This window comes from Aethalodelphis obliquidens, unplaced genomic scaffold (assembly GCF_003676395.1).
Source record: "Aethalodelphis obliquidens isolate GAN/ISIS:26980383/991018 unplaced genomic scaffold, ASM367639v1 scaffold37, whole genome shotgun sequence".
In the NCBI taxonomy this organism is placed as follows: Eukaryota; Metazoa; Chordata; class Mammalia; order Artiodactyla; family Delphinidae; genus Aethalodelphis; species Aethalodelphis obliquidens.
The window spans coordinates 1,109,994-1,137,308 of NW_020837981.1; the positions used below are offsets into that span (position 1 = coordinate 1,109,994).

The 27,315-nt window shown below is 52.9% G+C and overlaps 1 protein-coding gene across 2 annotated transcripts in view; it reads left to right on the forward strand.

Moving 5' to 3' along the window:
* The window catches only part of GRID1 (glutamate ionotropic receptor delta type subunit 1), a 678,670-nt gene that overhangs the window by 108,321 nt on the left and 543,034 nt on the right, over window positions 1-27,315 (forward strand). For both annotated transcript variants that reach the window (XM_027129687.1, XM_027129688.1), the window contains exon 3: window positions 21,816-22,100. In XM_027129687.1, coding sequence (XP_026985488.1) covers window positions 21,816-22,100 — 285 coding nt within the window. The remainder of the gene's footprint in view (window positions 1-21,815; window positions 22,101-27,315) is intronic.

A 27,315-nucleotide genomic window follows, 5' to 3' on the forward strand; every position in this document is an offset into this window, starting at 1 on the left:
TCAGGGAACCTGGGGTGGCAGCTTGGACAGATGCAGGGCCACCTGGGGCCCATCACTGTCCACACTGCAGGGCAGAGGTGACAGTGCATCCTTCACATTTCATCTGTGAAAGGAACCCATCTGCCAGGGCTCCTTCCTGCCAGCCCTGGGCAGGGAGATGAATAGATGGCTTAGATATGACCCTACCTGGAGGAACTCACAGACTAGAGGGGGAGGGAATTCTGGGAATACAGAGGAGGGACTTGGGAGAAATCAGGGAAGACTTCCTGGAGGATGTGACAGTTGAGCACATTCTTAAAGTATGAGTAGGAGTTTATATTGGCCAGCGGAGAGTTCTGCAGATGGAGGTAACAGGGCACGCAAAAGTACAAAATCTTGAAAGGTGAGGTTGTTCTGGGAACAGTATTTCAGGTGTGGAGATAGAAGGGAATGCGTATTTCCTTGCTCTGGGCTTGGTGCTGGTGGTGGCTCACTCAGAGTTGACTAGGTGAAGCTGTATGAGCTCTGTCTGCTGCCCTCTTGTTGTATATCACGTGACCAAGTGGCTTCTGGAAGGGGTGAGGCTTCTGGGAGAGGGGGCAGCCTGGCTCCCGTGTCTTTACTCTGAACCCTGCACTCTCCTTGCATGACCCTTGGTGTTTTGCGGGGCCTCCCTTCTGCCCCAGGAGGAGGGACACTGGCCATGTTGGCCCCATGCACTGCTGGGACTGAGTGACCGGAGGTACCTTGGAGGCATGGAAGGTATAGGACTGGAAGACTGAGGGGCCAGGGAGCTGGGAAGGAGGGGGTCACAAAGTAGAAGGCCCAGAAGAGATCACATGGAAACCCTTTCTGAGCTTCAGATAGTCTTTATTTGGAGGACAGAGAGCCCCTTTCTGGGCCAGAGTAGCCCCTCCCCACTGGGTTGCCCACCCAGTGGCGTCATACGGCCCACCCTTGTTTGGGGTACCTCTGGGCGGGTAGAGGATATGGAGTGAATGTACCCCTCTTCCTCACTCCCGCGAGTAATGACCAAGATGCCACTGTCATTTTTTGGTGTTGAAGAGACTCCTTATTCAATGCATGAAGCCCTTAAAAGTCCCTCCTCCGGGCACCAACTCTCTAGAGCCACGAGCTATCTAGGAGAGTAGCTGAGGCAGAAGGGTACCCACATGTCCATTTCCTGAGGTTGACCCAGCTCCCTTGGAGGTGGATTGTCTCCTGGGATCTGCAAGCTCAGCTCTGCCTGTAGCGCATTGGCACCGTTGTCCCTGTTAGACATTGGGGATCCAGGAAGGTGACTTTGCTTTGGCCTTGTCTGAGTAGGCCCAGCCCCTACGATCCCTCACTTGGGGCTGACACCTGGCGGCTCTGAGTTGCCTAGCCAGGGTGTCAGGTGGAATTAACTGGCAGCAGGGACAGGTGGGTGTTGATTGAGGCCGATTGTTGGGAGGTAGTGGCCGCAGGCTGCACAGAGCTATTTCCAGCCACTCCGATGTGTGAAGGAGGCTTAATCCTTCTAAGTGCCTTTGTGCTCTGGCAGCATGGAGTGAGGGCAGGGGCCCAAGGCCAGAGCAAGGTCAGCCTTCCCCTGGTTGTCTGCATTTCCCTTCACTTCTACTCACCCATCCACCCATCTACCTACCCACCACCTATTTACACATCTACCCATCCACCTACTCATTCACCCATTCACCCGCCCACCCATCCATCCATCCATCCTTCTGTTGTCATCATTCAGTCACTCATTTCCTCTGTGTTCATTTTTGATCTACCACGTGCCAGGCACCATGCTAGGCCCCAGGATCCTGGCTCACGGTCTAGGGGTGGGGAGAGAGCACCAAGGGCCTGTGATGGAGGGGAGCACACCCACCATAGGAGCAGTGGCTGGCTTTGCGAGATGATCCGTGCTCGAGCTGTGTCTTGGGGACCAAGCAGGGAATTCATGAGTGGCACTTGGGCTGACGGTCTTCTAGACAGAGGGCCGGCATGGACAGGGGCTCAGAGGCAGGAAGAAGCGCAGCAGGGAACGGGAAGTCATCTGTGAGATGCAGTGTGAGTGGTGGGGCCGGTGTTGGTGAACGGAGTGGAAAGCTGGATGAGGCTTAGCTCATGAGAGAGTTGGGCCAGGCCTTCTAGGGGCTGGTCACATAGGGATGGGAATCCTTGAGGGTCTTAAGCAGGGGAGCGTCTGAGAAAGATGCCTTGGGTGAGAAATGTACAAAAGAGGCAAGACTGGAGGCAGGAAGATGAAAGAAGGACCATGAGCTCTGCTTTCAGGGAGCCTCTGCTCCCTGCCTTTTGTTGCTGGGGTCTCCTTTCTCCTCTCCTCGAAGGCTGCATGCTCTGCTACTGTCCATCTGGCTCTGCAGGAGTTCTTAGGGTGGCCCCCGGGGCCTTATTGCTGGACTTGTGGACTCCCCTAGGTGCCCAGGGCCCATCCTCCATCCCAGGGCCCCGTGGAGTGGATCGGTGGCTTCAGCTGCCGTTGTCCTATGACCTCTTTTTCCTGACTGCACCTTCCCCCAACTTCTTTCTCCCCTGGGACCTGTCCCAGGCCTCACCCGAACTGGGAGAGGGACCTGCGGTGGCTGCACCCAGGCCCGGGGGATGCACATCCTGGAGACCACCCCCTTCTTCTGGCAGATTTGTGTGCGTCTGGGGCTGTTTCCAAGAGCTGCGTAAACACCCCAGGTGGCTTCTGCGCCAGGTGTGTGACGGTGCAGAGGAGGAACTGTGGCCCCTGAAGCCTGGGCGGGCGGGGCACATGCATCAAATCCGAGATGGTGGCAGGGCTGAAGCCTGGTGATTCTCTGCACTTGTCTCCAGACCTTTGGTTTCTTAGTTTCCTAATTAGCGCTGCAAGCTGTGGAGCTCAGGGAGGGACTGCGTCTGGGTAAGGGGTTGCGGGAGAGGTGAGGTCCCGCTGCTTCTCTGGTGGGGCTTCTCCCTGAGCTCCTGGTGGAGGGCGGGAGAGAAGAGGCTGGGCCAGGGCTTGAGGCACCTGCTGGGGTGGCTCCTGCTGTTGCAAACACCCCTGCTCCTCTGGGAGCACAGAGCGGGGGAAGCTGTGCTGGGTGGGCTCTGTCCGCCGCTCTAGGGAGTGTCAGCTCAGGAAGTGGCTTTTGCATAGCTTTACATATGAGTGAGGGGTGTGTGTGAGTGTGTGTGTGTGTGTGTGTGTGCATGCATGTGTAGTCAGTGTGCTGTGTGTATGGTATGTGGTGTGTGGTCTGTGCTGTGTGTGATGATACATGGTGTGTGTGTACAGAATGGGTGTGTGTGGTGAGTGTCATATGTTTTGTGTGTGTGTGTGGTATGTGTGTGTATGTGGTGCGTGTGGTGTGTGTGTGTGTGTATGTGGGGGGGTGTGTGTTGTGTCTGGTGGCCAAGGATGGGTGGGTAGGAGCAGACCGGTCCCCCCTTCCCCGGTGTGTGGCTTTGTGCGTCTTCTGGGATGCCTGTGATGGGATTCTTCTCTCTCGTCCTCACCCTCTTCTCTCTCTTCATGGCTGTGCCCTGTGCCCCATCAGCCCACCTACCCATCTGCAGGTCTTGACATCTTCATCAGGCAGCTGTTAACTGAACCAGGCCTGTGGAATTCCAAAGCTCCCTGTAGTGGGTCCCTGGGGGTCCCAGCTCTATAGAAAGGAGAGGTGACTCCATGAGTGCTTCCAGCCTGACCCTGGCCACACACCACCACAATGTTGCTCTGGTTGGTATAACCACGTGCAGGTTCATTTACTGAAGGTTCATCTCATGCTGAATGCTCTCAGCCAGTGGGTACGCATAGAACAACTGCCTCAGGTAGGGACCAGTTTTGAACTTAAAAAAGGTTCTGCCCTCAAAGAGGTGTGGGACCTCTAAGCCGGGATACCAGTACCTCTTAAGGTGCCTTCCAGACCCCGCTGTATTCAGGCCAACTTCGGGCATCAGTCCACCTTCCCTGAAAAATAATGTGCTCCAAGGAGACTGCGAATTGCAGTGAGCAATATATAGTCCTCATCTGAATACGATTATGCTTAAACACTATAAATATTCGTAATTCTCAGCCTGGAGTACTGCTTCCCTTGATATTACATCCTTTTACAAACCACTTGAGAAGTCAGCCATTTAAGGTAAAAGAGTTGTGCTGCTCTGGGCGGCTGCCTCTCCTGGTGCCATGGCTGCAGAAGTGCAGGAAGTGGACGGAGACCCTGAGCGGTGCTTGCATCTCAGTTCTGTGATGTACCAGGGCCCTGGCCAAGTCATTGGGCAGTTCAGCTCCCCACTCTGGCCTGTGGGAGGGGCTGGAAACGGCATCCCCCTCCTTCCTCCCTGCCCCTTCTTCTTCACACCTGGGTCCTCAGCTACAGAACTCGAGCCACAGTCCTGTAGGGCAAAATCAATACTTTCTATAAGAAGTGGGTCCTCAGCACCTCGGCTTGATCTAACTCAACAGTTTCACTCCTTCAATACACATTCCCCAGGCAGCTGCACCTTGGGGACCCTGGAGTGGCCTCGACACGGTCCCAGACCTTCAACAGCTCACACTTTGGTGGCAGAGACAGAAGGTGATCATTCAGAGTGACAAGTGCCAGGCTGAGCTGAGCTGGGGGGTGTGGGTGTGTGTGGGTGGAAGGTCCCAGGGGGCTTCCTGAAGGTGGGCACTCTTGAGCTGAGCTTTGAAGTGGGAGGAGGAGGGGGACACGGAGTTTGGGTGGTGGTGTGACCATGGCCAGTGCCCTGGATGGCTGTGTAGAGGGCGTGAAGCCTGGGTGCACTAAAGATGTCAGCTGGTTGCCTCCTCAGGGTGGGTCGGGGCCCCTGGGGCACGATGGAGGTGCGGGGGGGGGGGGTGGTACCACCTGGGGGTGGGGTCTTTGTGAATGGGCAGTGTCCATGTGGCCCTGTCAGAGCAGAAGCAGCTGTGCTGGGAGGCCCAGGGCAGGGCTGGTGGGGCAGGGTGGCCATGAGTCTGACTGTAGCTGGGGTGGGCTGCAGCGTCCCAGTGCCCACCCCTCCTCGTGCCTTCCTCTGTCCACCCTAGGCTCTGAGGCTTAGGGAGTGGCTTCTGGCTAACCGTGTGGGAGTGTGAGTAGCTCTCTAAGAAGGAGGAGGAGTGGGCCGGGGTGGGGAGTGATGCCTCTCTCTAGTAGGGCTCTGCCCAGATAGGTACTGGCACTTAGGCTTATTCATCCTGATGCTATCGTGGTTTAAATAGATGCAGGAAAGAGATTTGTGAGTCTGTGTATATTGGGAGTGTTGAGGGGGGCACTGGAGAGGGTGGGAATTCTGGGTTCGGCAGGAGGTGGGAAGGGGAGGAATAGAGCCCACTTAGTGGGAATGAGAGCAGGAAAGTTCTCCTCCTTTCCTTTTATCATTTGACTTTTCACATCAGTCTGTCGCCTCCTGGTCCTTGGTCTTCACCTGTATCACTTGATAGAGTGGGAATAGCAGGATCTGCAAAGTTAGACTTACTTGAGTTCGAACTCAGGCTCTATTGTCTTCCTGCTGTGTGACTTTGGGCAAAGGACTTGCCTCTCTGAGCCTCAGTTTTTTCATCTGAAAAACACAGTCAATAATCTTTTATTTTTGGTTTTTTTTTTTTTTTTTTGAGGTACACGGGCCTCCCGCTGCTGTGGCCTCTCCCGTTGCAGAGCACAGGCTCTGGACGCGCAGGCTCAGCGACCATGGCTCACGGGCCCAGCCGCTCTGCGGCATGTGGGATCCTCCGGGACTGGGGCACGAACCCGTGTCCCCTGCATCGGCAGGCGGACTCCCAACCACTGCGCCACCAGAGAAGCCCCTTTTTTAAACATCTTTATTGGAGTATAATTGCTTTACAATGGTGTGTTAGTTGCTGCTTTATAACAAAGTGAATCAGTTATGCATATACATATGTTCCCATATCTCTTCCCTCTGCGTCTCCTCCCTCTCACCCTCCCTATCCCACCCCTCTAGGTGGTCACAAAGCATGGAGCTGATCTCCCTGTGCTATGCAGCTGCTTCCCACTAGCTATCGATTTTACGTTTGGTAGTGTATATATGTCCATACCACTCTCTCACTTTGTCACAGCTTACCCTTCCCCCTCCCCATATCCTCACAGACCTCTCTAGTAGGTCTGTGTCTTTATTCCTGTCTTACCCCTAGGTTCTTCATGACATTTTTTTTTCTTAGATTCCATATATATGTATTAGCATACAGTATTTGTTTTTCTCCTTCTGGCAGTCAATAATCTTATCTGAGAACTGTCAGGCAGATCAAACGAGATAAGGAAGAAGCTGTCATGTGGAACTTATTTGCTCAGTAAGTTAGGTCTCTCCCTTGGCCTGTTCTGCCCACAGTATCACCGTGTCTCTGGGATGAGATGCAGCATGCGGTTGTAGCTTGCTGTCCATGTCACCTCAGCCACATCTTGGAGAGTAGACGCAGGCCTCTGGGGGCTGCCCGCTCGCATGGGCCTGTGGGAGGGAGTGCACTTGCCCGAAGGGCTGAGCCGAGCTGCCCTTCGATGAGGTGTAGGCCCCTGCAGGGAGGAGAGACGGCACTGAGGCAGGCCACGGAGTTCAGGTATCTGCAGAACTGCCCGGAGTCATCCCTGCCAAATCCCGGCGAGGCTCAGTGGCTTGGAGTGAGGCTTGGGCAGCTGCCAGCGCCGCCATGGGACCTCCTTCTCTGCGCAGAGTGGTGTGCATGCATGTTTGCTGGGTGGGGCATTCGGAGGGACCAAGCCCTCAGCCCCCCCAGCTTCCCCATTCCTCTTCTGGTGTGGACACTGGTGACTGTGTCCTCCTGCCCTGTGTCCCCTTGTCTTCTCCAGGGAAGGTGTCTGGGCAGAAGAGCGGTGGGGGCGCTGCCTCCCATGCCTGGGGCAGGGCTGGAGCTGGGTACCACTTCAACCTACCATGCCTTCGAGGTCCAACCATCCACAGGGCGCCTCTTTCACAGCAGGAAAATGCCTCGGGGGAGTGCAAATCACAATAAGCATCATATTGTGCTATGTGTGTGTGTGGGGGGTGACTCTCATTTATTCTCCGAGCCTCCCCGCCCTGGTTTGATGCACCACAGTGCCCCTGACCTCCAGTGGCCCTGACTGTCCTCTCTGCCTCCTGTCCCGGCACTCACTGACCCAGGTCCTACCAGCGTGAAGAGCAGGCAGAGTCAGCTGCAGCCTCCTGTCCTCTTGCTGTGTCCTCACTGGGCCACTTCTCTGAAGGCAGGCCTCGCCTGTGCTCAGGAGGGGAGCTTCCAAGGCTCCCTGGTGCTCATGGGGTCAAAACAAAGCCCTTCAGCTGAGCTGGCAAGACGTCCACTGTGAATCCACCTCCTTGTGTCCCCATCACCCTGGGATGAGTGACCCATTCCTGGCAGATCCACAGAAGCCATGTGTGGGCCTTGGCTCTCACCAGGCCACCAGCCTGGTTGCCCTCTTACTCTTGGTCCTCTCCCCCCTTTTTTTTTTTTTGCGGCACGCGGGCCTCTCACTGTTGTGGCCTCTCCCCTCGCGGAGCACAGGCTCTGGACGCGCAGTCTCAGTAGCCATGGCTCACGGGTGCAGCTGCTCCACGGCATGTGGGATCTTCCCGGACCGGGGCACGGACCCGTGTCCCCTGCATTGGCAGGCGGACTCTCAACCACTGCGCCACCAGGGAAGCCCCTCTTGGTCCCCTTTCGGCCCAGCATCAGCAGCCCTGCCCTTTGTGAAGCCCTTTGCCGCTCCAGGCCACATGACCACCAGCTCACACGCCTCCTGCCTCACATCCCTCTGTGGACACCGAGCCTCGTGTGGCGCATGCCCCGGGTCCCCCTCCAGATGACGTTTCTGGGACCTGGGGCCAGATCTGCATCACCTCTGTGTTCCCAGTGTGGTTCCCAGCTGGGCACAGAGTAGGTGATCAGAGAGATTTGGGATGGGCTCTCGGGGGCAATTTGACTACCTGGTGGGGAGGACCTGACTCCCAATCGGTCTTCTTGTGGCTAGAAAGGTGCCAATGGGAACACTGACCCCCACCGATCACATTTCTCTTAAGTTCCTCTCTGGTTTGTGAGTTTTGTTGTGTTGTTTTTGAATTTTCTCCAAGCATCTGCTACTATGAAAATTTTCATTATCACTGGCAAAGATCCCTTCTCATCCCTGCTGGCTGCAGGAGATTTCTGACTTCTCTCCTGGTCTGCTCCAAAGCACCTGGGAACTGAGATGGGTAATGTCCCTGGACCAGCCGGGCTCTTCCATGCAGGTCTCAGGAGTGAGCCATCAGCGGGGCTGGCCTGAATGGCCACGCAAGCCACAGCCCATGTCCTGAGGGTTTTGCTTTTATTTCCTCAGGCTGTAGGGCTGGTCCAGCCGGGAAGGCTGCCTTTGGGGGCCAGGCCAGCACCCGCCCCATCCCCTTTTCTGTTCTTGAGAGACCCTCAGGTGGGGGCCGCTGGAGCAGGGGCAGCTGTCTCCTCTAGACTCATTCTCTAAGAGTGGCCCCGTCTCTACAATTCTGGAGGCTGGGTGTTGTCATGATGGCTGTTAGGATGATGATGAGCTGTTAGAAGTCAAGGGCGGGCAGGGCCTTGGGGTGAATGGGCAAAGCCGCTGCAGGCTTTGGCAGGCACCCAGGCTGGGTGTCAGCCCCACCTCACCCCTAGCCAGCAGAGCTGCAGCTGGCACCCTGTTAGGCATGTGCACGGGTGGGCAGAGGCTGGCCTTGAGCACTGTATTTCATTGTTTGGTTTGGTTTGTTGATTAAATGCATTTATCATATTCGAAATCACTGTTGCAATCCTATTTTTAAGGTGGGGCCTGGAGGGGGTGTGGCTTGCCCAAAGCCCCACGTAGCTGTAAGAAAAGCGCAGTGATTTGAGTCCAGACAGTTCGGCGCCAGAACCTGTCCTCTTACCACTGTGCTGTTCATCTCTCTACGAGGGAAACAGTGCTTCATTTCTTTCTGTTTTAGCCCCAGAGGGCTGGACAGTGGCCTGCCACCTTCCCCTATATGTCATCGAATGTCCTCTGCACTAATGTGGCTTTCAGTTTAAAAGAGGCTGGGGGCTTCCCTGGTGGAGCAGTGGTTAAGAATCTGCTTGCCAGGACAGGAATAAAGACTCAGATGTAGAGAATGGACTTGAGGACACGGGGAGGGGGAAGGGTAAGCTGGGACGAAGTGAGAGTGGCATGGACATATATACACTACCAAATGTAAAATAGATAGCTAGTGGGAAGCAGCCGCATAGCACAGGGAGGTCAGCTCAGTGCTTTGTGACCACCTAGAGGGGTGGGATAGGGAGGGTGGGAGGGAGGGAGACGCAAGAGGGAAGAGATATGGGGGCATATGTATATGTATAACTGATTCACTTTGTTATAAAGCAGCAACTAACACCCCATTGTAAAGCAATTATACTCCAATAAAGATGTTAAAAAAAAAGTAAATTTTAATTAAAAAAAAAAAAAAAGAATCCGCCTGCCAATGCAGGGGACACGGGTTCGAGCCCTGGTCTGGGAAGATCCCACATGCCGCGGAGCAACTAAGCTCGTGCGCCACAACTACTGAGCCTGTGCTCTGGAGCCCGTGAGCCACAACTACTGAGCCCGTGTGCCACAACTACTGAAGCCCACATGCCTAGGGCCTGTGCTCCGCAACAAGAGAAGCCACCGGAATGAGAAGCCCGCGCACTGCAACAAAGAGTAGCCCCGCTCTCCGCAACTAGAGAAAGCTTGCTCGCAGCAACAAAGACCCAGTGCAGCCAAAAATAAATAAAATTAATAAATTTATTAAAAAAATAAAATAAATAAAAGAGGCTGGGAAGGAGTGTGCTAAGTGCTTGATAAGTGAATGAATGATGAATGAATAGACGCTTCCCAAGGGGAAGGAATTAGCATCTTAGAATTGATTCAAGATGTATTTTGTGCCAGAGGCTTCTTTTCATGTCTTCTGTGTAATGCAGGTGCTGTGACCCATCCCTCCCTGCCCTCCTCCCATTAAAAAAAATTAGACACTGACGTCTGACGAGTGTCCAGCTCGGGCTGAATGCTAAGTGACAGGATGTGGCTTGGGTTTCAAGATTTCTGCCTCCCGGGAGGAGTATCAGAGGGCTGGATGGACAGAAGTTCACATGTAAGAGACACATCAGGAGTTTGTGGGACCACTTTCCTGCCAGCATTCTGTTCACAGTCAGCTGTGGGTTTGGACCAGTAAATGTGGACAGCAGCCTGCTTGGATTTCTTCATGCAAAGACCGTGACAAGGATGTGAAGAACACGGCAGGACCTGGGTGGTGTAACCAGCTCCAGCTGCCACCAGCACCTCCCCGGTGTTGCCCCGTTTCCTGCCTGCTGCCCTCACCCTAGGTGCCGTGTGATGCGGTCTGTGGGGAGCAGCGTACAGAGGAGTGAGGAAGGTGTGAGGGGGCTGCCCCTCGCTGCTTATCTTCCTGGGCTTGGCTTCAAAGCATGGGGGCTGGTGACAGCCAGGGAGACCAGCAGCTAGGTGGGGCAGGGTGAGGAAAGGGGCTGAGCTGTGGAGGGGTGGCCCCTGAAGAGGGCTCGGCAGCCCAGATCCCTCATTTGAGGGACATCTGGCCGTTGGCAGTGTTGAGCTCAAGGTTCACGTCTGGAGACTGGGTGTGGCTCTCCAGTCATGGAACCAAGGAAGGCGGCAGGATGGACTGGGGGCTCCTCTGGGCCAGTAGAGCCCAGAAGATGGGGGTTTAGGGGTGGTATCCTTCCCTGGAGAGTGGGCTATCCCTGCCCTTTGGGAGGGCTTCAGGCATGGTTCCAACCAGGTGACAGGCCAGGGAGTGGCACAGAGGGCTGGATCCACCTATGCCTGACTTGCCCAGGCTGTTGGAGGGGGACTGAGGTGTGTGTGGGTGTTCCTGTGGATACTTACCCTAAAGACAGCCCCGTAGGATGGTGACAACCTATGGCCTTAAGGTTTGCCTGGTGATAGCAACCATCTGGGGCTGCCCAGTGATGGTGGTGGACCAAGGCCAGCATTTGTACTCATCCAGCATTGTCCTATTGTTGCCGGCTCCCCTGAGGCATCTGAGTGTCCATCCCAGCCTGGGTGCTAGGGGCAGAGAGGCCTTTAGGGGTTCAGTCCAGAAGGTGACAGAGACCCCTGAACAAACAGTGACACTGAGCTGTAATCGTGTATGTGGTAGGGATGCAGCAGGCGTAAGGCCTGAGCTGTTCTAACTGGGTGAAGAAGGCCTCTGGAGAGGAAGAGGCACTTGAACTGGGTCTGGAATGATGAGGAGGGGACAGTGATGTGAATTTCTAGCAGGGGAGTGCAGGTGCAGAGATTTGAGCCTGACATAGCCTGGCCTCAGGGACCCCTGCTTTGCACCCTGGAGCCTGGGAGTTGCCTTCTGGAAGCCTGCTGGCAGCCCAAGCTGCAGGATTAGTGTGAAGTCTTGGAGCTGGAGCTCAGCACTGGAGCTTGGCAGGATGGGGATGTTTCCGCGCCCTCCACGTTTTCCTGGAAGGGGTCACGGCCCAGAGGTGACACTTGTTCCTGCTACACTAATCCCCTGGGCGGGGAGGACCAGAGAGCTGAAGGCCTACAGGTGGGCGTCCGTGGGTCAGCTTTCAAGCCCCGGATGAAGCCTAGGGCCAAGGCATAGATGTGGGGCTCTGTCCCTTTGGGCCGGTCAGTCCTACAGGGAGAGGGGGCATAGGCTGGCGGGGGAGAGAGTGAGATTTGCATACACATATACTCTCTCTCTCTCTGACAGAGAGCTGAGACTTAGAAAGTGGGAAACAACAGAGAGAATAAGAGAGATATCAGAGAGAGCTAGAAAAAGTCAGACATGGGTTGAGATGGAAAGGGAGAACCTGAAGCCTCATGGTGTCTCTGTTCCCCATCTGAGAGGGCCAATGGGCCCTGGAGGGAGCACCAGGCTGGGACCTGGTGTCTGGATGGCCTTGGCTTTCCGGAGACAAATGCAGGTGGAGGGAGGGGAGAGGCAGGCACGGAGCTGGCCTCGGGCACCCTGGGGATGCGGGGAGGACTGAGGTCAGGCTCCGTGGTCTGGCCTGTCCATGTATATCCAAACGTGACCTCTGGTTCACTGCGCTCATTTAATCCTCGTAAGAGTCCTCGAGGTGGGGACTGTTCTTAGCCCATTTACAAGTGAGGAATTGAGGCTCAGAGAGGTTAAGTGACTTGCTTGAGGGCCCACAGCTGTAGCAGTGGGCCTGCCTGCCTCCTGGGCCCATGTGCTCAACTTTGAGGTCAGGGGCAGCTCAGGGTTTCAAGTCAGGCTCTCCTGTGACTTCAGGCAATACCCCAACCTCGGGTCTCTGCTCCTATGCCTCCTGTCTAAAATGGGGTAGCAGAACCCACTTCCCTGGGAGGCTGTGGGGCTCAGTGATTAGTTGGATGGGCCCTGAATGGTGCCTGGCCCCTACTTTGCCTTTCAAACTCCTACTCATCCTCCAAGACCCATCCCAAATGCCTCTTTCTCTATGGAACTTTTCCTTGACATCTCCTTGCTAGGCAAAATTAATCATTCCTTTTCCTGCAAGATTCTAGCGCACTTCTCTTGAGTGTGTATTATTTGACTTGATGCTGAATCCCTAAGGTTCCCTTAGGAATTCCTAAGAAAAAGGAATGAGTCTCACAGCCTTCTGTATCTCTAGGCACAGGACCTGATACAGCGATGATCAGAGGATTTGGGGTGAAGGAATGAGTAAGTGCAAGCACAGATACATGGTGAGGGGAGCCCAGGAAGAGACGTCTGGCCTCGGGGCAGAGATGCTGCAGGAGGCCCCCCTCCCCGCCGTGCTTAGCTGCTTTTGAGGTTCTCTGAGTCTCCTAGGACTCATCACCGTCCTGATTTAACTTTCACAGTGTGGGCTTCCGGTGAATCCCGGCCTGGGAGCCTGGTGTTCCCTTGGTGGAGCAGTAAAAGTCATTAACGAGGAGCCAGAGAGCTATAAATAAAGCCAGCACGATCTCACCCAGTGTTCCCTGTGTTTCCAATCTGCAGGAGCAGGGAATCCGTTTTGATTCATTAATTGGCATAAGGATGAGGCCCCAGAGATTGGCATGGAGCCACCGGCCCTTCCCCACCCTACTGGTTGGCTCCGTGCATCCTGCCTGCACCAGCTGCCCCCCTGCCCTGGGCTACAGTCCAACATCCAGTGGGACCCTTTGGCCTTGCTCCTGTTCCCCTCCTTGGGCTGGGCTGACCGTGAGGCCAGAGGGGCGTGGGAGATGCTGCAGGAGAGGCACCCTCCCAGGCGCTGCTGCAAGGCAAGGCTTGGGCCCAGCCAGCTTTCCTCTCCACTGTCCCCTTGGTAACCTCTAAGCTCTTGGTGAAACCCGCCTTAGAGTGGAGGGTCAGCTTTAAGAAACTCCCCTTCTCCACATTGTGGGATGTAACTTCACTCCGGGGAGGACCTGAGCATCTGGGGACCTTGGCAAGTTTGAAAGCTCTGCCTCACCCATGCAATATGGACACCAATAGTGCTTGTCTTATGGAGTTGTTAAGAGTATTAAATAGTTTGTTGCTTTGCTAGGCCATGCTGGGGGCTGGGCCAGAGGCTAGGAGGGTGTGCAGTACACAGGTGCTTCTGCTCACGGGCTCATGGTTCAGAGAATGGGACAAAACAGTCCACGATTGCAAACGTCAGTGGGTGGTCTGCAGGCGGAGTACCGTGAGGGAAGATTGGGCTGGTGGAAAATTCAGGGAGTCACAGTTACCCCAAAAAATACAGAATGAGGAGAGATAGCCAGACAGGAGTGGGAGGAGTGTGGTAGGCCAAGGGCGAGTATGTGAGGAGACCCACAAGTGGGCAAGAGCTTGGGCATCCGAGTTGCTGCCCAAAAGCCAGCTACCTGGAACACAGGGCACGGGTGTGATGGCGCAGGGCCCTGTCGGGCTGTGGACTTTATTTTAAGGGCGACGGGAAGCTAATGCAGATTTTAAGCGAGGACAGAACAGTCTGGTTGGCATTTTAATCTGTGAAGGCCAGTGCACTGCAGTGGACTGAATGGGTGGCATGTGGATCTGGGGGAGGTTGGGTGTGTGGAGGTCCAGTGGGGAGATAGTAGTGGTTTAGACCAAGGTGATGGCACTGGAGACGGAGGAAAGTTGACAGATCCAAGATACATTGTGGAGATAAAACAGTCAGGACTTGGTGATGGCTTGGGTGCAGAGGGTCAGGGAGAGAGAAGGTTCAAGAACAACTGGGTGCTTGGGAGTGCCCCTTTACGGAGATTGGGAGACCAAGAGGGACAGGATCACACCCCAGAGAGCTCGGTGTTGGTGCACCAAGTTAGAGCTGCCAGTGGACTCACTGTGGGAGGCGCCCTGGTTGGGGGTCAGGAGCCCAGCGAGGGCTGTGGGCTGGAGCGATTACAGGACCCGTCAACAGAACCGAGGTGTAACTTTCAAAGGGATGGGTCAGATATACCAAGGAAGGTTGATGATTCCATAGAGAGGACACAGTGATGGATCTGGGTCTGGGTCTGGGTCTGGGTCTGGGTCTGGGTCTGGGAGACGGCAAGTCATGGGAGCAACCAGAGCTCGTAAGCAGGGGCCAGCCTGAGATGGGAGAAGCTTTCTTCCTCAGCTTTCAGCACAAATGCAGATAGGTGTGTAGATCTGGTGCTAAGAACTGGGGAGAAGCCCGGAAGGTTTGAGGAGAATGAGCAAGGTAGGTGGTGGAGAGGATGTAAGTGAATATGGCGGGGTGGGGAGCCCTGTTGAGGATGGTGACACGGCTTCCCCACTTTGGGTCCCCACGTTGCTGGGTGCGTGGGTCTCTCTGACTCTCCGCTTTGCTCACAGACATGGAGAAGTGGGTGGGCAGGTGGACCCACCACGGTTGACCCTGGGTTGGGGTTTCCCAGCCATCCTATATAAGCAGAGAGAGCAGAGAGAGGGAGTTTGCAGCAGAGGGACTGTATGGATAGACAGACAGAAACCAAACTGAGCGAGGAATCAGGAGTGAAGGCAGGAGGATGCTGGTGGGAGAGTCACTTAAGCAAAAGGTCTGTAGCACAAGGTGCTTGTCAAGTTTGTCCTGTGCTCAGGAGGGATGCGAGGCCTCAGTGACTCTCCCCTTTGGGGGCCTTTCGATGGCGAGAGGCGATGGGGGTCAGGGTCCTGCTGGGCCCGAACTCTAGCGCTCACCTTTGTGTGGTGCTGCCACCTGTTTCCCCCCATTTCATCGTTTTGTTTACCTTTGAAATGTCTTAATAAAACATGAAAAATAGTTATTCTCCATAGATCAGTAATTTACTGTGAGTTATGACAATATTAAATTTGGTCAATTATTCATCAGCTATAAAGTATTTATAAATGCTACCTTAATTTAAAGCATTAGCCGCTAGAATTCAAATATTAATAAAGTTGGTGCCAGCTTAAAGGAGGAAAGGAAGGGCACAGATAATGAGGGTAGCTTGGGGGAGGGTGAGCGCTCCTGGCTGTTCACATGGAGCCCGGACTGTGGGGCAGGCAGAGGTGCTGGAGGGCCTGGGGCTGGCCTGCTGTACCCCGTCGGAGAGAGATCATTACTTCTGGAGGGCAGGGCTGAGCCCAGGGCTGCCCGGAGCCAGCTCTCCCTTCTGCTGCCTGCTGTTACCAGCAGAGCCTTGCCCAGCTTCTCCGACAGGAGGGCACCTCTGCCAGGCTGCTTCCACTCAGGTGGAGTGCCCTCTCTCGCCTTGTCCATCTGGAGAAGTCCTGTCCCTCTTTAAGGGGCTACCCAGAGGCCAGTTAGCACATGAGGTTGAAAGGGTGTGTAGCCTCAGAGAAGCAGGGGCTGCATGGGCGATCTCACCTATTCGGGGACCACGTCAGGTCTTCCAGGAGGAACAGGTGTGGATGTGCTCGGGGCACCATGCATTCAGGGCACATGGTGGAGGGAAGGGCTGGGATGGCCGTGGTCAGCATCATCATTAGGTGACGGCACCAGGAATTGTGCATCTCTTCCAGCACAAGCCTCCTGGGGTATTGCTTCCCCCAGTCTTGGCCTGAGAATTTTCCAGGAATGCCCATGGGGATGGAGAAGACTGGGCATGGATCAGTAGTGGTTCCCAGAGTGATCTCAATGTCTGGGGCACCTCTCTTATCCCCAACACCCACCTGAGGCCCCAAGTGACTTGATGAACCAAGGATTTGCCTTTAGCCGAGGGAGGCCTTGTTCTGGCTTGCTGGCTCCTTCTCTAGGGCCTGCGTTAAGTGTGGAGCTGCCCCAGGAGTTTCCATCCTGGGGATACGGATAGGGTTGGGTAGAGTCAGCCATGGAATCCTGGCCTCTGTCCTCTGCTGGCCACCATCTCTTCCTGGGACTGGCTGTAGAGGTACCTGGTGGTCCAGTTCTGATGCTCTCGTTGCCATTCACTCTCTGGCTATGTGATCCTAGCCAAGTGGTCAGCCCTCTCTGTGCTTCAGTTTTCTCACCAGGGGATCAGAAAGCTCACCTGGGGTGAGAATTAGGGAGACCCTGCTTGTCGTTGCTACACCTGGCACATCCTACCCTGAGAGTCCTGTGTCTGGAGAATCCTGGATCAGCCCGACGCTGACATCTCAGGGGAAGCTGGCAGGGATGTGACTGTGGGGCTGTCTGGGAATGCTGGCTGAGCTCCGTGGATCCTCTTGCCTGGGCCCAACCCTGAGTCTGAACAGCCTGCTTCTTCCCGATTCCTGGGAATCCATCACGTGGCCCAGAGACCTCTGCTGTCCTAGGCCGCTGAGCTTGGGTGAGGGGTCTCGAAGCTGCTCATTGCAGTCATCTCTGCTTCTTACTTTCGCAGCTGATGAGCCATTCTTGGGGAGCTCATATCAGTCCATCAAGCCTGCATTGTTATCATCAAGAGAGAGATCAGCTTTATGACCATATGATATTGGAGACAAAGAATGGTAACAAAGGCTGTTATCTTCTAGTGAGCTGCAGAGGCACCTGTAAGCTGGAGACAGGTGACTTCTACATTCTTACTATGCATCAGGCAGTGCCAAGTGGTTCTTCACATATGAAGACCTTTCAGAGAATATGCACAACGGCTCTGTGAAGTGGGTGCCGTGATCTTTCTCTGACAGAAAAAGCACAGAGGCCCAGAGAGGGTCAGCCCCTCGCCCAAGGTCCCACAGCATGTACGTGGCAGGGCCTGGATTCAGATCCAAGCCGTCGGACGCCAGCACTGGGGTTCGGTGTCTGTTCTACAACTGGGTTGTGAGTTGTGTGATGTCCTATCCTAGGAATGAGCACACAACCTTGTTTAAGCTGATAGCTGGTGTGGCTTTGATCTGATGTATTTTGTTCTTGTTATTTTTGTGTTAGGAGCCTCTAAATAACCGTCATTTCAACAGTGCCCCAATTAGCAGCCATTCACAGTGGATTAGAAATTGACTTGTATCAGGCTTCTCCATTAGTGCCTGGGAGAGGCTTCCAGCCTTAATTACCCACCCTGCTCACCTAGGCGGTCGAGGCCTTGAGGAGCTTCCGTGGTGCTGCAGGTGTCCGTACAGGGGTGGGTCAGGGTGCCCACCTCCACGGGGAGGGTTGGTCAGCAGCACGAGTGAGGTCGTTCTCTGTTGTAACTGCTATTTCTTGGGATCCTGGGCACGATTTGGGTGGGGACATTGATGGGGAGCTGGGGATGCCCAAGGAGAGGGGCAGGAAACTGACATGTATTAATATTTACCATCTTTTCTTGTGCATGGCACGGGATTGGCATTTGTGGTCCACGTTCTAAGTCAGTGCTCCCGTAACTCTGCTGGGTAGAGGTTCATATCTTCAATGAATAGGAAATGGGGGCTCAGGAAGGAGACATGCCCGTGGCCACACGGCCGCCGGCCAGAGGAGCCCAAACTGGAGCTTTGGTCTGTGAGATTCTAGCGCTCCTTCTGCTGCCCTGGTGAGTCCAGGCCCAGCCAAGAAGCTGGTGTCTCTGGCTGCCGCCGGGGCTGGGGCAGGGGGACCTGTTCCCTGAGCACATTCCCGCTGTCCAGCCCCTGTGTCTTTGTCCCACTGCACCCCTCACTCACACTGCTCCCCCCATCTCTCCTGGTCTAAATCCTTTTCTTCCTTTCAGGCCCTGATGCTGACCCCACATGAGTTCATCCTCTTCTGGGTCCCAGGGATCTTCCCCTTTCCTTCCTCACAGACCTAGTTGTGGGGTCTGGCTCCTTGGTAGATCCTAAGCTCCTCAGATGGGGCCTGTGTTCATCCTGCCCTTTGCCCCTCCCCCTCCCCAGTGCTCATTGCAGGGCTTTGTGCTTAGCGGGTGTGCTGAGTGATGCGTGAAACACACAAGAGGGAAGAGACAAATCCAGCCATGGTGAGCAGTGGGATGAGTGCCCAAATGGGGAAACTGGGCCTCAGGGAGGTCTAGTGACTTAATAACCCAGCATATGTGGAATGGGGATGGGGCTTGCCATCAGAAGTCAGGAAGTCCCTGAGAGGGAGCCAGGTGGGGTGGACGACAGAGAGCCAAGACCCAGTGATGGTGCAGTGGGTGTCTTGGGCCGGGACCAGGGGCTGGAGTTCCTGGGCAACTTTACACCCTAGTGATGTACAGTGTGTTTTGTAAGATTACTTTTTTTTTTGCGGTACACGGGCCTCTTGCTGTTGTGGCCTCTTCGCGCTGCGGAGCACAGGCTCCGGATGCGCAGGCCCAGCTGCCATGGCTCACGGGCCCAGCCGCTCCGCGGCATGTGGGATCTTCCCAGACCGGGGCACGAACCCGCGTCCCCTGCATCGGCAGGCGGACTCTCAACCACTGCGCCACCAGGGAAGCCCGTAAGATTACTTTTTAAACGTATTAATGCAGTGTATCAGCATTGAAGAGAATGTGTACGAGAGAAGAAAGAAAAATCCATTTATCATCAGAGACCTCGGCTTTTAGTGTTTTCTCTTGCCTTTTTCATAAGCATGCTTTCTGCCTAGTCGTAATCCTGGCGAGCGTAAAATGTCGTGCCCTGGTTTTGTCACTTAGTCACCCCTCAGAAGCATTTTTAGACGAGAAGCCATCTTAGTCCAGCCCTTATCGGTTGTGCGGCTTCACATCTTGTTATCTGGAAAATAGACACAGTGATGCCTGCTGTACAGGGATGTCATGAGAATAATGTGAACTCATGTATATAGAGTACTCGACAGAGTTTTTGGCACAGAGAAAATTCTCACAAAATAGTCCCTCCTCCTACATAGCTTCATACTTATCCATTGTTGGACGATTGTTTTCCTTTTGTAAAGGAATTACCTGTTCACGACATGAAATTTTGGCAAAATATAGAAAAGAAGGAAAACCACGTCTAGACCTCTTCTAAAATGCAGTCACTTTTAACATTCTGCAGTATTTCCTTTTGATCTTTCTTTCATGCATGTTAAGTTTTATTTAATTGGTATCATAAAATACATGCAATTTTCTATTACTTTCACATAACTATTTTATGACAGGCACTTTCCCATCTGTAGTATCTTCATAAATGGTTTTAAAGGCTGTGTGTGCTTTCGACAAATGGAACACTTTTATGTCACTCACCTCTTTGCATCTTTTAGATCGTTAGCAATAAATATATCAAGAGTCTGGATAAGTATCCTCTGAATGTTTTTGGACCTGAAGCCATTTTTACAGCTTGGATGGATGCCCAAAGTGGCATTATTGAGCAGAGGGCGTGAAAATGTCAAGGCTTACGGTACTATTGTATCAGTCTTTACTGAGTGCTGTGTGCCAGACACACTGTGTGTCTGGAAAAGGATGGTGAGCAGAATGGGCATGGCCTTTGTCCCCTTGGAGCTTGAGGTGAAGTGGGAGAGAGAGACAGTTATACACGCAGTGCAGTGTCCTAATAGGGGAAGTGTGGGATGCAGATGAAGCACTTGACAAAGGGTCCTTAGTCTGGGGTTGTAGAGTCTGAGTCTTGAAGCGAGAGTGGGTGTGAAGGTTCAGGAGGCCACAGGAAATGTGATGGGTTCCAGGGGCCGAAAGGTGGGCCGTGGTCTGTAACAGAGCGGGCGGGGGCGTGTGAGGAACCTGAGGCTGCAGGCACTGGGGAGCCTGCAAGACTGCCCCAAGGAGTTTGACTCTGTCCGCAACGGTCTTGGGAGCCACCAAAGGGCTTTAAGCAGTAGCATGACATGATTGGATTTCAATTCAGGAGTGAACTTGGCCGCATGGAGCCTGAATGCGAGGGGCCAGAGCATTTAGGTGGCTGCATGATCTTCAAGAGAGACTGCAGAGAATCTCTTGTTTAACCACCCCCTCCTCCTGCCTTGTGTTTGGAGGCAGAGGGTTCAGCCGGGAGAGTTGTGGGCATTTGAGTTGTCCTCCTACCGAAGCCCATGAACGTGCAAGGTGAGTGTCTGTGCGTGGGGAGCAGCTGGCCTTTGGTATTTGAAAGCTTGGAGGTGTCTTCCTCTTCCCGCACCTTTCCAGCCTCCTACTACCTTGCTCCTTGGATTTCCTCTCCCTGGTCTCCATCTCCTCCTCCCAGCCTGGTCGGAGGCATTACATAAACCCAGGTGCTTTCAACCGAAAGAACCGTATTGTCAAAGTTGTTCAAAAGTCTGCCATCAGACTCTAGGTCCATCTGATTCACTTTGTTATCAAGCAGAAACTAACACACCATTGTAAAGCAATTATACTCCAATAAAGATGTTAAAGAAAAAAAAACAAAGTCTGCAGCAGATGGCCTGCTGACATTCACAGGCTGTGTTTTGAAACCGCATCTGCTTCCCCACATTCCTGCCATCACATAAAGCATTATTAATAAGTGTTTGCTTCAAAACTGGTGCAGTGGGTTGCAGTGTTGGGAGGTGCATCTTTCTGTTAATTGGTCTGATGTTCCAAAAAGGTCTAAGTGTATGGCTAAAAGGGGTTCCTGGAACTCATGGTTGCTGGATGACTTCAAAAGGTGATCCCTGAGCGCAGCTACCCTAGAAATAGCTGCTGGCACCTGGTCATGTTCCTCCTACACACCTGCAGTCAGCGCCCCAGCTGCTGCACGAGCATCTTCCTTTGTTATTGTCAAGTGGCTTTTGAATAATCCTGGGCTTCTGGAACCAAATGCTTCCTCTGGGGTTTGACCTAGTATTTTTATGATATGAATCAAATGGACTTGGCCAGAAGACCTAGGGTTCCTGGGGGGTTTTGCCTACAATCTGGATCCTCCGGGGTAAGTTTCTCCCTGGCTTTCCGATGTTATTTATTTATTTATTTTTTCAGTACGCGGGCCTCTCACCATCGTGGCCTCTCCCGTTGCGGAGCACAGGCTCCGGACACGCAGGCCCAGTGGCCGTGGCTCACGGGTCTAGCCGCTCCGCGGCATGTGGGATCTTCCCGCACCGGGGCACGAACCCGTGTCCCCTGCATCGGCAGGCGGACTCTCAACCACTGCGCCACCAGGGAAGCCCTTTCTGATGTTATTCGTTCCCCTCAGCCTCAATCAGTTCAGTTCAGCCAACAATTGTAGAGTACACAGTGTATTCTTGGCCTGTGGCGTGGCCTTGGGAATACATGGGTCAACAAAATGAGCTCACAGCCCAAGTGGGAAACAGGATGGCTAATTTAGTAGCACTGATGGCTGTCTCAGGCGGATGTGGGTTGTGTCCCTGTTCTACTCTCCCTGCTTGAGTAGCCTAGGACAAGTGATTTTGCCTCTCCTGACCTCTGTTTTCTCATCTGTTGAATGGACACAAGAACATCTAGCTGGCAGCATCACTAGGGCATCATAGACTGTGCCTGTGAGAGCCTCTGGCCTGGCCTGGCCTGACATGGGTTCTTGGTCCCTGGAGGGAGACAGTGTTTCTTGGAAGCCTGGGAATGAGCTGCCTGGCATGAACTGTGCCAGTTGAAGCCAGGGCAGCATCACCCCCATGCTGACCCCACCCTTTCTCTCCCCTCTCTTTCCAGCCTGTGACCTCATGACCCAGGGGATTTTGGCCTTGGTCACATCCACCGGTTGTGCGTCTGCCAACGCCCTGCAGTCCCTCACAGATGCGATGCACATCCCACACCTCTTTGTCCAGCGCAACCCAGGGGGCTCTCCGCGTACCGCCTGCCATTTGAACCCCAGCCCTGACGGCGAGGCCTACACGCTGGCCTCCAGACCTCCCGTGCGCCTCAATGATGTCATGCTCAGGCTGGTGACAGAGCTGCGCTGGCAGAAGTTCGTCATGTTCTACGACAGCGAGTACGGTGAGTTGGGGGTAGGGGGTGCTCTGGGGCTCTGGTGGGGGCATGGCCAGGCACTGGGAGACCTGCGAGCTGGACCATCGCTCGTGGAGGCTGAGCGCTTTGGAGTGGGCTGGGTGTGGACAGCGGTTGGTGGTCTGAGCCAGGTGGGTCTCTGGGTGGTAGGACTGAACCTTGAGCTTTGTGAGTGGGGGAAGGACTCTGAAAACAGATCTGTAGACAGGAGCTAAAGTTGCCTAGCAACAACACCTTATCATGACAGCTGAAGTTGGAATCATCTTAAGAGTTTTCAATAAAATATTAATAAACCACTGGCAGGGATCTGAAGGGCGGCACGCAGGCAGTGGTGGAGGCTGGCCAGCATGGGTCCTCCTGGAAGCCTCCTCTGCAAAGTGTTCCCCTCTCACTGGCCGCTCTCCCAGCCTTCCCAGCTCCTTATCTCCCTGTGCCCTGATCTGCCCTCAGTTTCAGGGTTTCTGGCTGGGGCAAAGGTCAGGGGGAGGGACACCCTGAATGTCATGGAGCCAGGCTGGGGTTGTGTGGGTCTGGAGACACTGGCCATGGCTGGTCATGGCTTCTTTGAAGGCCTCCCATATGAAAAAAAAAAATCATAATTTGCTTGTGAGGAAACTAGAACAGTGGGCTTTGAGGAAATAGCTTTAGGTTTTCTATGACTGCTTTGTGAAAACAGACCATTTCTAGTCCCAAGATAAAATGGTTTCCACCTTATGCGTTTTTCTAAAAAAAACCTTTTTATTTTGAGTTAATTGAGATTCACATGCAATTATGAGAAACAATTCAGAGATTCTGTGTGCTCCAGCATCTTGCCTGTCATACCATGTCACAAGTGGGATTTGACCTTGACACAATCCATAGGCTTCGCTCATATTCACCAGTTGACATGCACTTGGGTGTGTGTATTCACTTCTGTGCGATTTTATCACATGTGGATTCATGTGACCACCACAGTCAGATGCAGAGCAGTTCCCATGCTACCCTTTTATAGCCACTGCCACCCACATTACGTGTCTTTAAAGGGTGTGGGGGACTGGTGACGGTCAGCAGCTGCATAGCTGGGACCAGGGTAGAATGGGGTGGACCCTCGAAAGTCCTGTTTTTCTCTCTTGGTGAAATAATTCCTTTGCCAAGGATGTAACTAAGAAGAGAAACCAGCATATGTTTGCCTTTGCCTAAATACTCTGCTTCTCTAAGACCAGAATGTTGTCCTCAGCTCTTGAGCAAATATGCTGTTGAGAGTCTTCCAGAAGGAACTGAAAGAGCAGAGAGTCACTGTGCTGAAATTAAGATGAGGTGGTGATGGGGAGAAGGGCAGCCGGAGGCTCCAGGCGCTTGAACTGGACTCTGTCCAGGAGTTGGTCTCTCCTTCCAACCCTGCTCAATCCCTGACTCTGGGAAGGCGTTTGAGACCATGTCATAGCACCTCTTAGTGGCCCAGCCTTCCCCTGACAACCCTTTGTGTTGGTGGTTCAACCCCCGACCTTGGGTCTGCTCTGAGGCTGCATCCTGTAGGGAGGTGTGGACACTGCCAGGACTGAAGGTCCAGTGTCTGTAGACCCTTCCCACCTCACTGCTCCTGGTTTCTTTGCTCTCCTTTTGCTCTGACCTATAGAAACTCTTCAAACCTTGGTTCTTCCTAAGCCCTTAAGGTGGCTTTGATGGGAACCTCAGCCATAGGAAGCAGTTATCAGCTCTCCAGCCTACCTATCGCATCTGGGCTCCTGTAATTCTTGAAGACCAAATGACACCTAATGGCACTCGCTCAAATTCTGTGTTTTCTTCTTCTTACATCCCTTACCCCCACTTGGCTCAAGGATCAAGTCCCCAAGGAAGGGCGCCTGATCTCCACCTGTCTGCAGACTCCTCCCTTTCCCATAGAGCTGGTTCCTTGGTTACATGCTCTCACAGACACACGTCTCCTTCCTTCAGCCTGCTCTCAGCTTGTTGCAACACACTCATGAGGGCTAATCCTTGATGAGCAGTTACTCCCACCCGGGCTCTAAGCTCCAAGACAGTGGGCCATGTGCTCCCTGCTATGTCTCTGCTGCTTAGCATGGTGGCTGGCACACAGTACGCCCTAAGAAATTGTCACTGTGTGAATGAACCAACTCGTTTATGCGGACATGGACTTTTCAAACAATTTTCACACAAGACAAAGGAGAAATGGGGGGAAAGACAGGGACACTGAATAGTCTGACCTCTGAGGTAGGGGAGGTGAGCTAGGAAACAGATGTTTCATTCTGTAGGCACACTCCTCTGCCCCTCTCCTCTCCCACCCAGACCCTCCAATCAAACCAAAAGATGTGCCCCTCTTTTCTGACACGGAGACCTTTGCTACCTTTGGTAGGGTTGAAGTGAGTTTTCAACTAAACTGGCCTTTATTAGTAGTAATTCTATAAAGACACAGGGTACCCAATAGCTTTCCTCTGGTGGACCACCGCAAGCAATTGGTTGAGCCTTGAATGCTGTGTTGGGAAGGATTCTGAGGAAGCATGTAGGCTCAGCAATAAAAGCGCTGTGATTGCTCCATGAAGCACCATGTTTGCGGGGACGGGCTGGCAACATCCTGCCCTGTTTGCAGATTCTGATCTGGAAGGTAGGGGAGAATCAGGCATTTCAGAGCTGCCTTACACTTGGCTGTCGCTGTCCAAGGTGCTGATCCATTTGGCGTTAGCCTTTCTGGAGGCCAGTGCTCTTTTTTTTTTTTTTAATATAAATTTATTTTATTTATTTATTTTTGGCTGCGTTGGGTCTTGTTCTTGCGTGCGGGCTTGTTCTAGTTGCGGTGAGCGGGGGCTACTCTTCGTTGCGGCGCGCGAGCTTCTCATTGCAGTAGCTTCTCTTGTTGCGGAGCACGGGCTCTAGGCACGCGGGCTCAGTAGTTGTGGTGCACAGGCTTAGTTGCTCCGCAGCATGTGGGATCTTTCCGGACCGAGGCTCGAACCCATGTCCCCTGCATTGGCAGGCGGATTCTTAACCACTGCGCCACCAGGGAAGCCCACCAGTGCCCTTTCATTGGGTACTATGCAGAACTTCCTGGCTTTGCCTTCCCTGGTCATTGGCCCCCTGATTTGACAACCTTTGAGGCAGGGTTTCTACCCCAAACATTCTCTATAAAACGTTCACCACTGTTACTTGTTTTGGCCATGCCCCTCAGGCACAGCCCAACCTCTGGCCCATTTTTAACATGTTAGATGAGCCAAGGCGGTAGAAGCCCACATGCTCTTTGATGCAGCCCCAAGAATTCGGGGTGTGGATGCTCCCTCAGCTTGGCTGGCATTGGCCTCTCCGAGGGCCGTGGGTGGATTTACATTGCTGATATGCCCAAGACAAATGGTGCCTCCACAACTCCTCAGGGCCCTTCCTCCACCCGATCACTGCAACACTAGCTGCAGTGAGCCCAATTAGAAAGCAAATTGAGTGTAAAGACTGTTTCATTCCTTCCAAAGTCAAACAGAAGTGGTTTGGGGATATAGTGACTTTTTTTGTTTTTTTGATGCTGATCTGCAAGTATCTTTACATATATTATTTGATTAAAGCCATTTAATAACTCTCTGAGGTGGGATTATTGCTGCATTTTACGGATGAGGAACGTGAGGCTCAGAGAGATTCTTTCTGACTTCGATGCCCATGCACTTAGCCAAGGCGCCATCCTATTTCTGTAATCCGGGGCTTGCTAGGCTCCAACCTTCTTCTCCTAGCCCCAGCCAGACAGAGTTAATGCCAAGGATGGGGTGTGTGGAATGGACTTGGCATGCCCTAGCTTTGTCCAGTCAGTCACTTGCTAATGAATGTCATATGTAAGATCCCACTCTTGCAAGGTGAGGACTGATCCTTCCTCATTTGCCCCTCAGCCTCCCTTTAAACAAAGGCATGTCCTTCCCTGGGTGGAGCCTGAGGACTGGGCATCTGAGTCAAGAGTCAAGGGTCAGAGAGACAAAAACACGTTCTGAGAGAGAGTTTGGCAGAGTGGTGGGAGAGGAGTTTGTGTATTTAAGGTTTACAAAATGCAAGATGTGCCATTTGGTAAAATTCCATCAAAAATACTTGTGTGCTTGTTGTGACAGTGAAAGGAAAAATGAAAGAGAAGCTGGCATTTGGGAGAGAAAATCTGTAACATTAAAATACCAAAAGTTTGGATTGAACAGAAGAGATAACTTTCTGACTTGCCACTTCAAATTCTGGGATATTCGTGTGTGTGTTGAGGAGGATGTGCTAGGAGCTGCAGGCACAGTTTCTCCCTGGTGAACACATCTGGATGAGGGGCGTATGACTGGGATCTTAGAAATCTCTGACTCATTTGTTCAGCAAATATTCACTGAGTCCCTACCATGCACAACTATTTTGCTAGGTACTCTTTTTACATGAAGAAACAGATGGGTGGAGTTGCACAGGGCTGGGATGTGAAGTCAGGACCCCAGGGCTCTTTCCTCCACAGCATCTCTGGGGTGTGGTGGTCCCTCTTGGCCTCTGGGCCAGCTTGCAGGCCTGGAATGGGGTTGGGAGCTGGGATCCCACAGGAACAAAAGCTTAAAGCTCTAAATGTGTGGCCATTTCCTATTCGTGCTTGTTTTAAAATTATTTTAAAAAGTTTAAAAGTTGCACATGTTTACAATGTATATGTCAAGTTAAAAGAATGGTGATAAAGTGAACTCCCATGAACCCAGACCAGTTTAAAACTGTGTAGGAGCCCTTGTGTGTCCAGCTCATATCGTGTCGTCTCCTACCTAGTGGACATAAACACTATCTTGATTGTGTTCTAACCAGTTCCTTGCTTTTCTTTATAGTTTATCATGCAAGTATGGATCCTAAGATACATATTCCTTAGTTTGGCCTCTTTGTGAACCTTAAATATCTGGAGTAACACTTCTGTACACTTTCATGATTGCTTTCTTTTTTATTCAGTATTAGGTTTTTGAGATCTGTTCACTTGATGCAGATGGGTATATGTGATCATTTTTACTGCTGCAAAGTATCACCTGATTTATTATCCATTGTGTTACTATGGGCATTTGTTTCCAGGTTTTTGCTATTACAAATAATACTGATAAGATTATTGGTGTTCGTGTGCAAGAATTTTTTCAGGGTCTGTCTCAAAGGAGCAGAATTGCTGGACTATTGGGTATGCATGTTTCACTTTAGTATATCATTCCAAATTGCTTTCCAAAGAATTTCTATCTGTGTTCACTGCTCTCTGCAA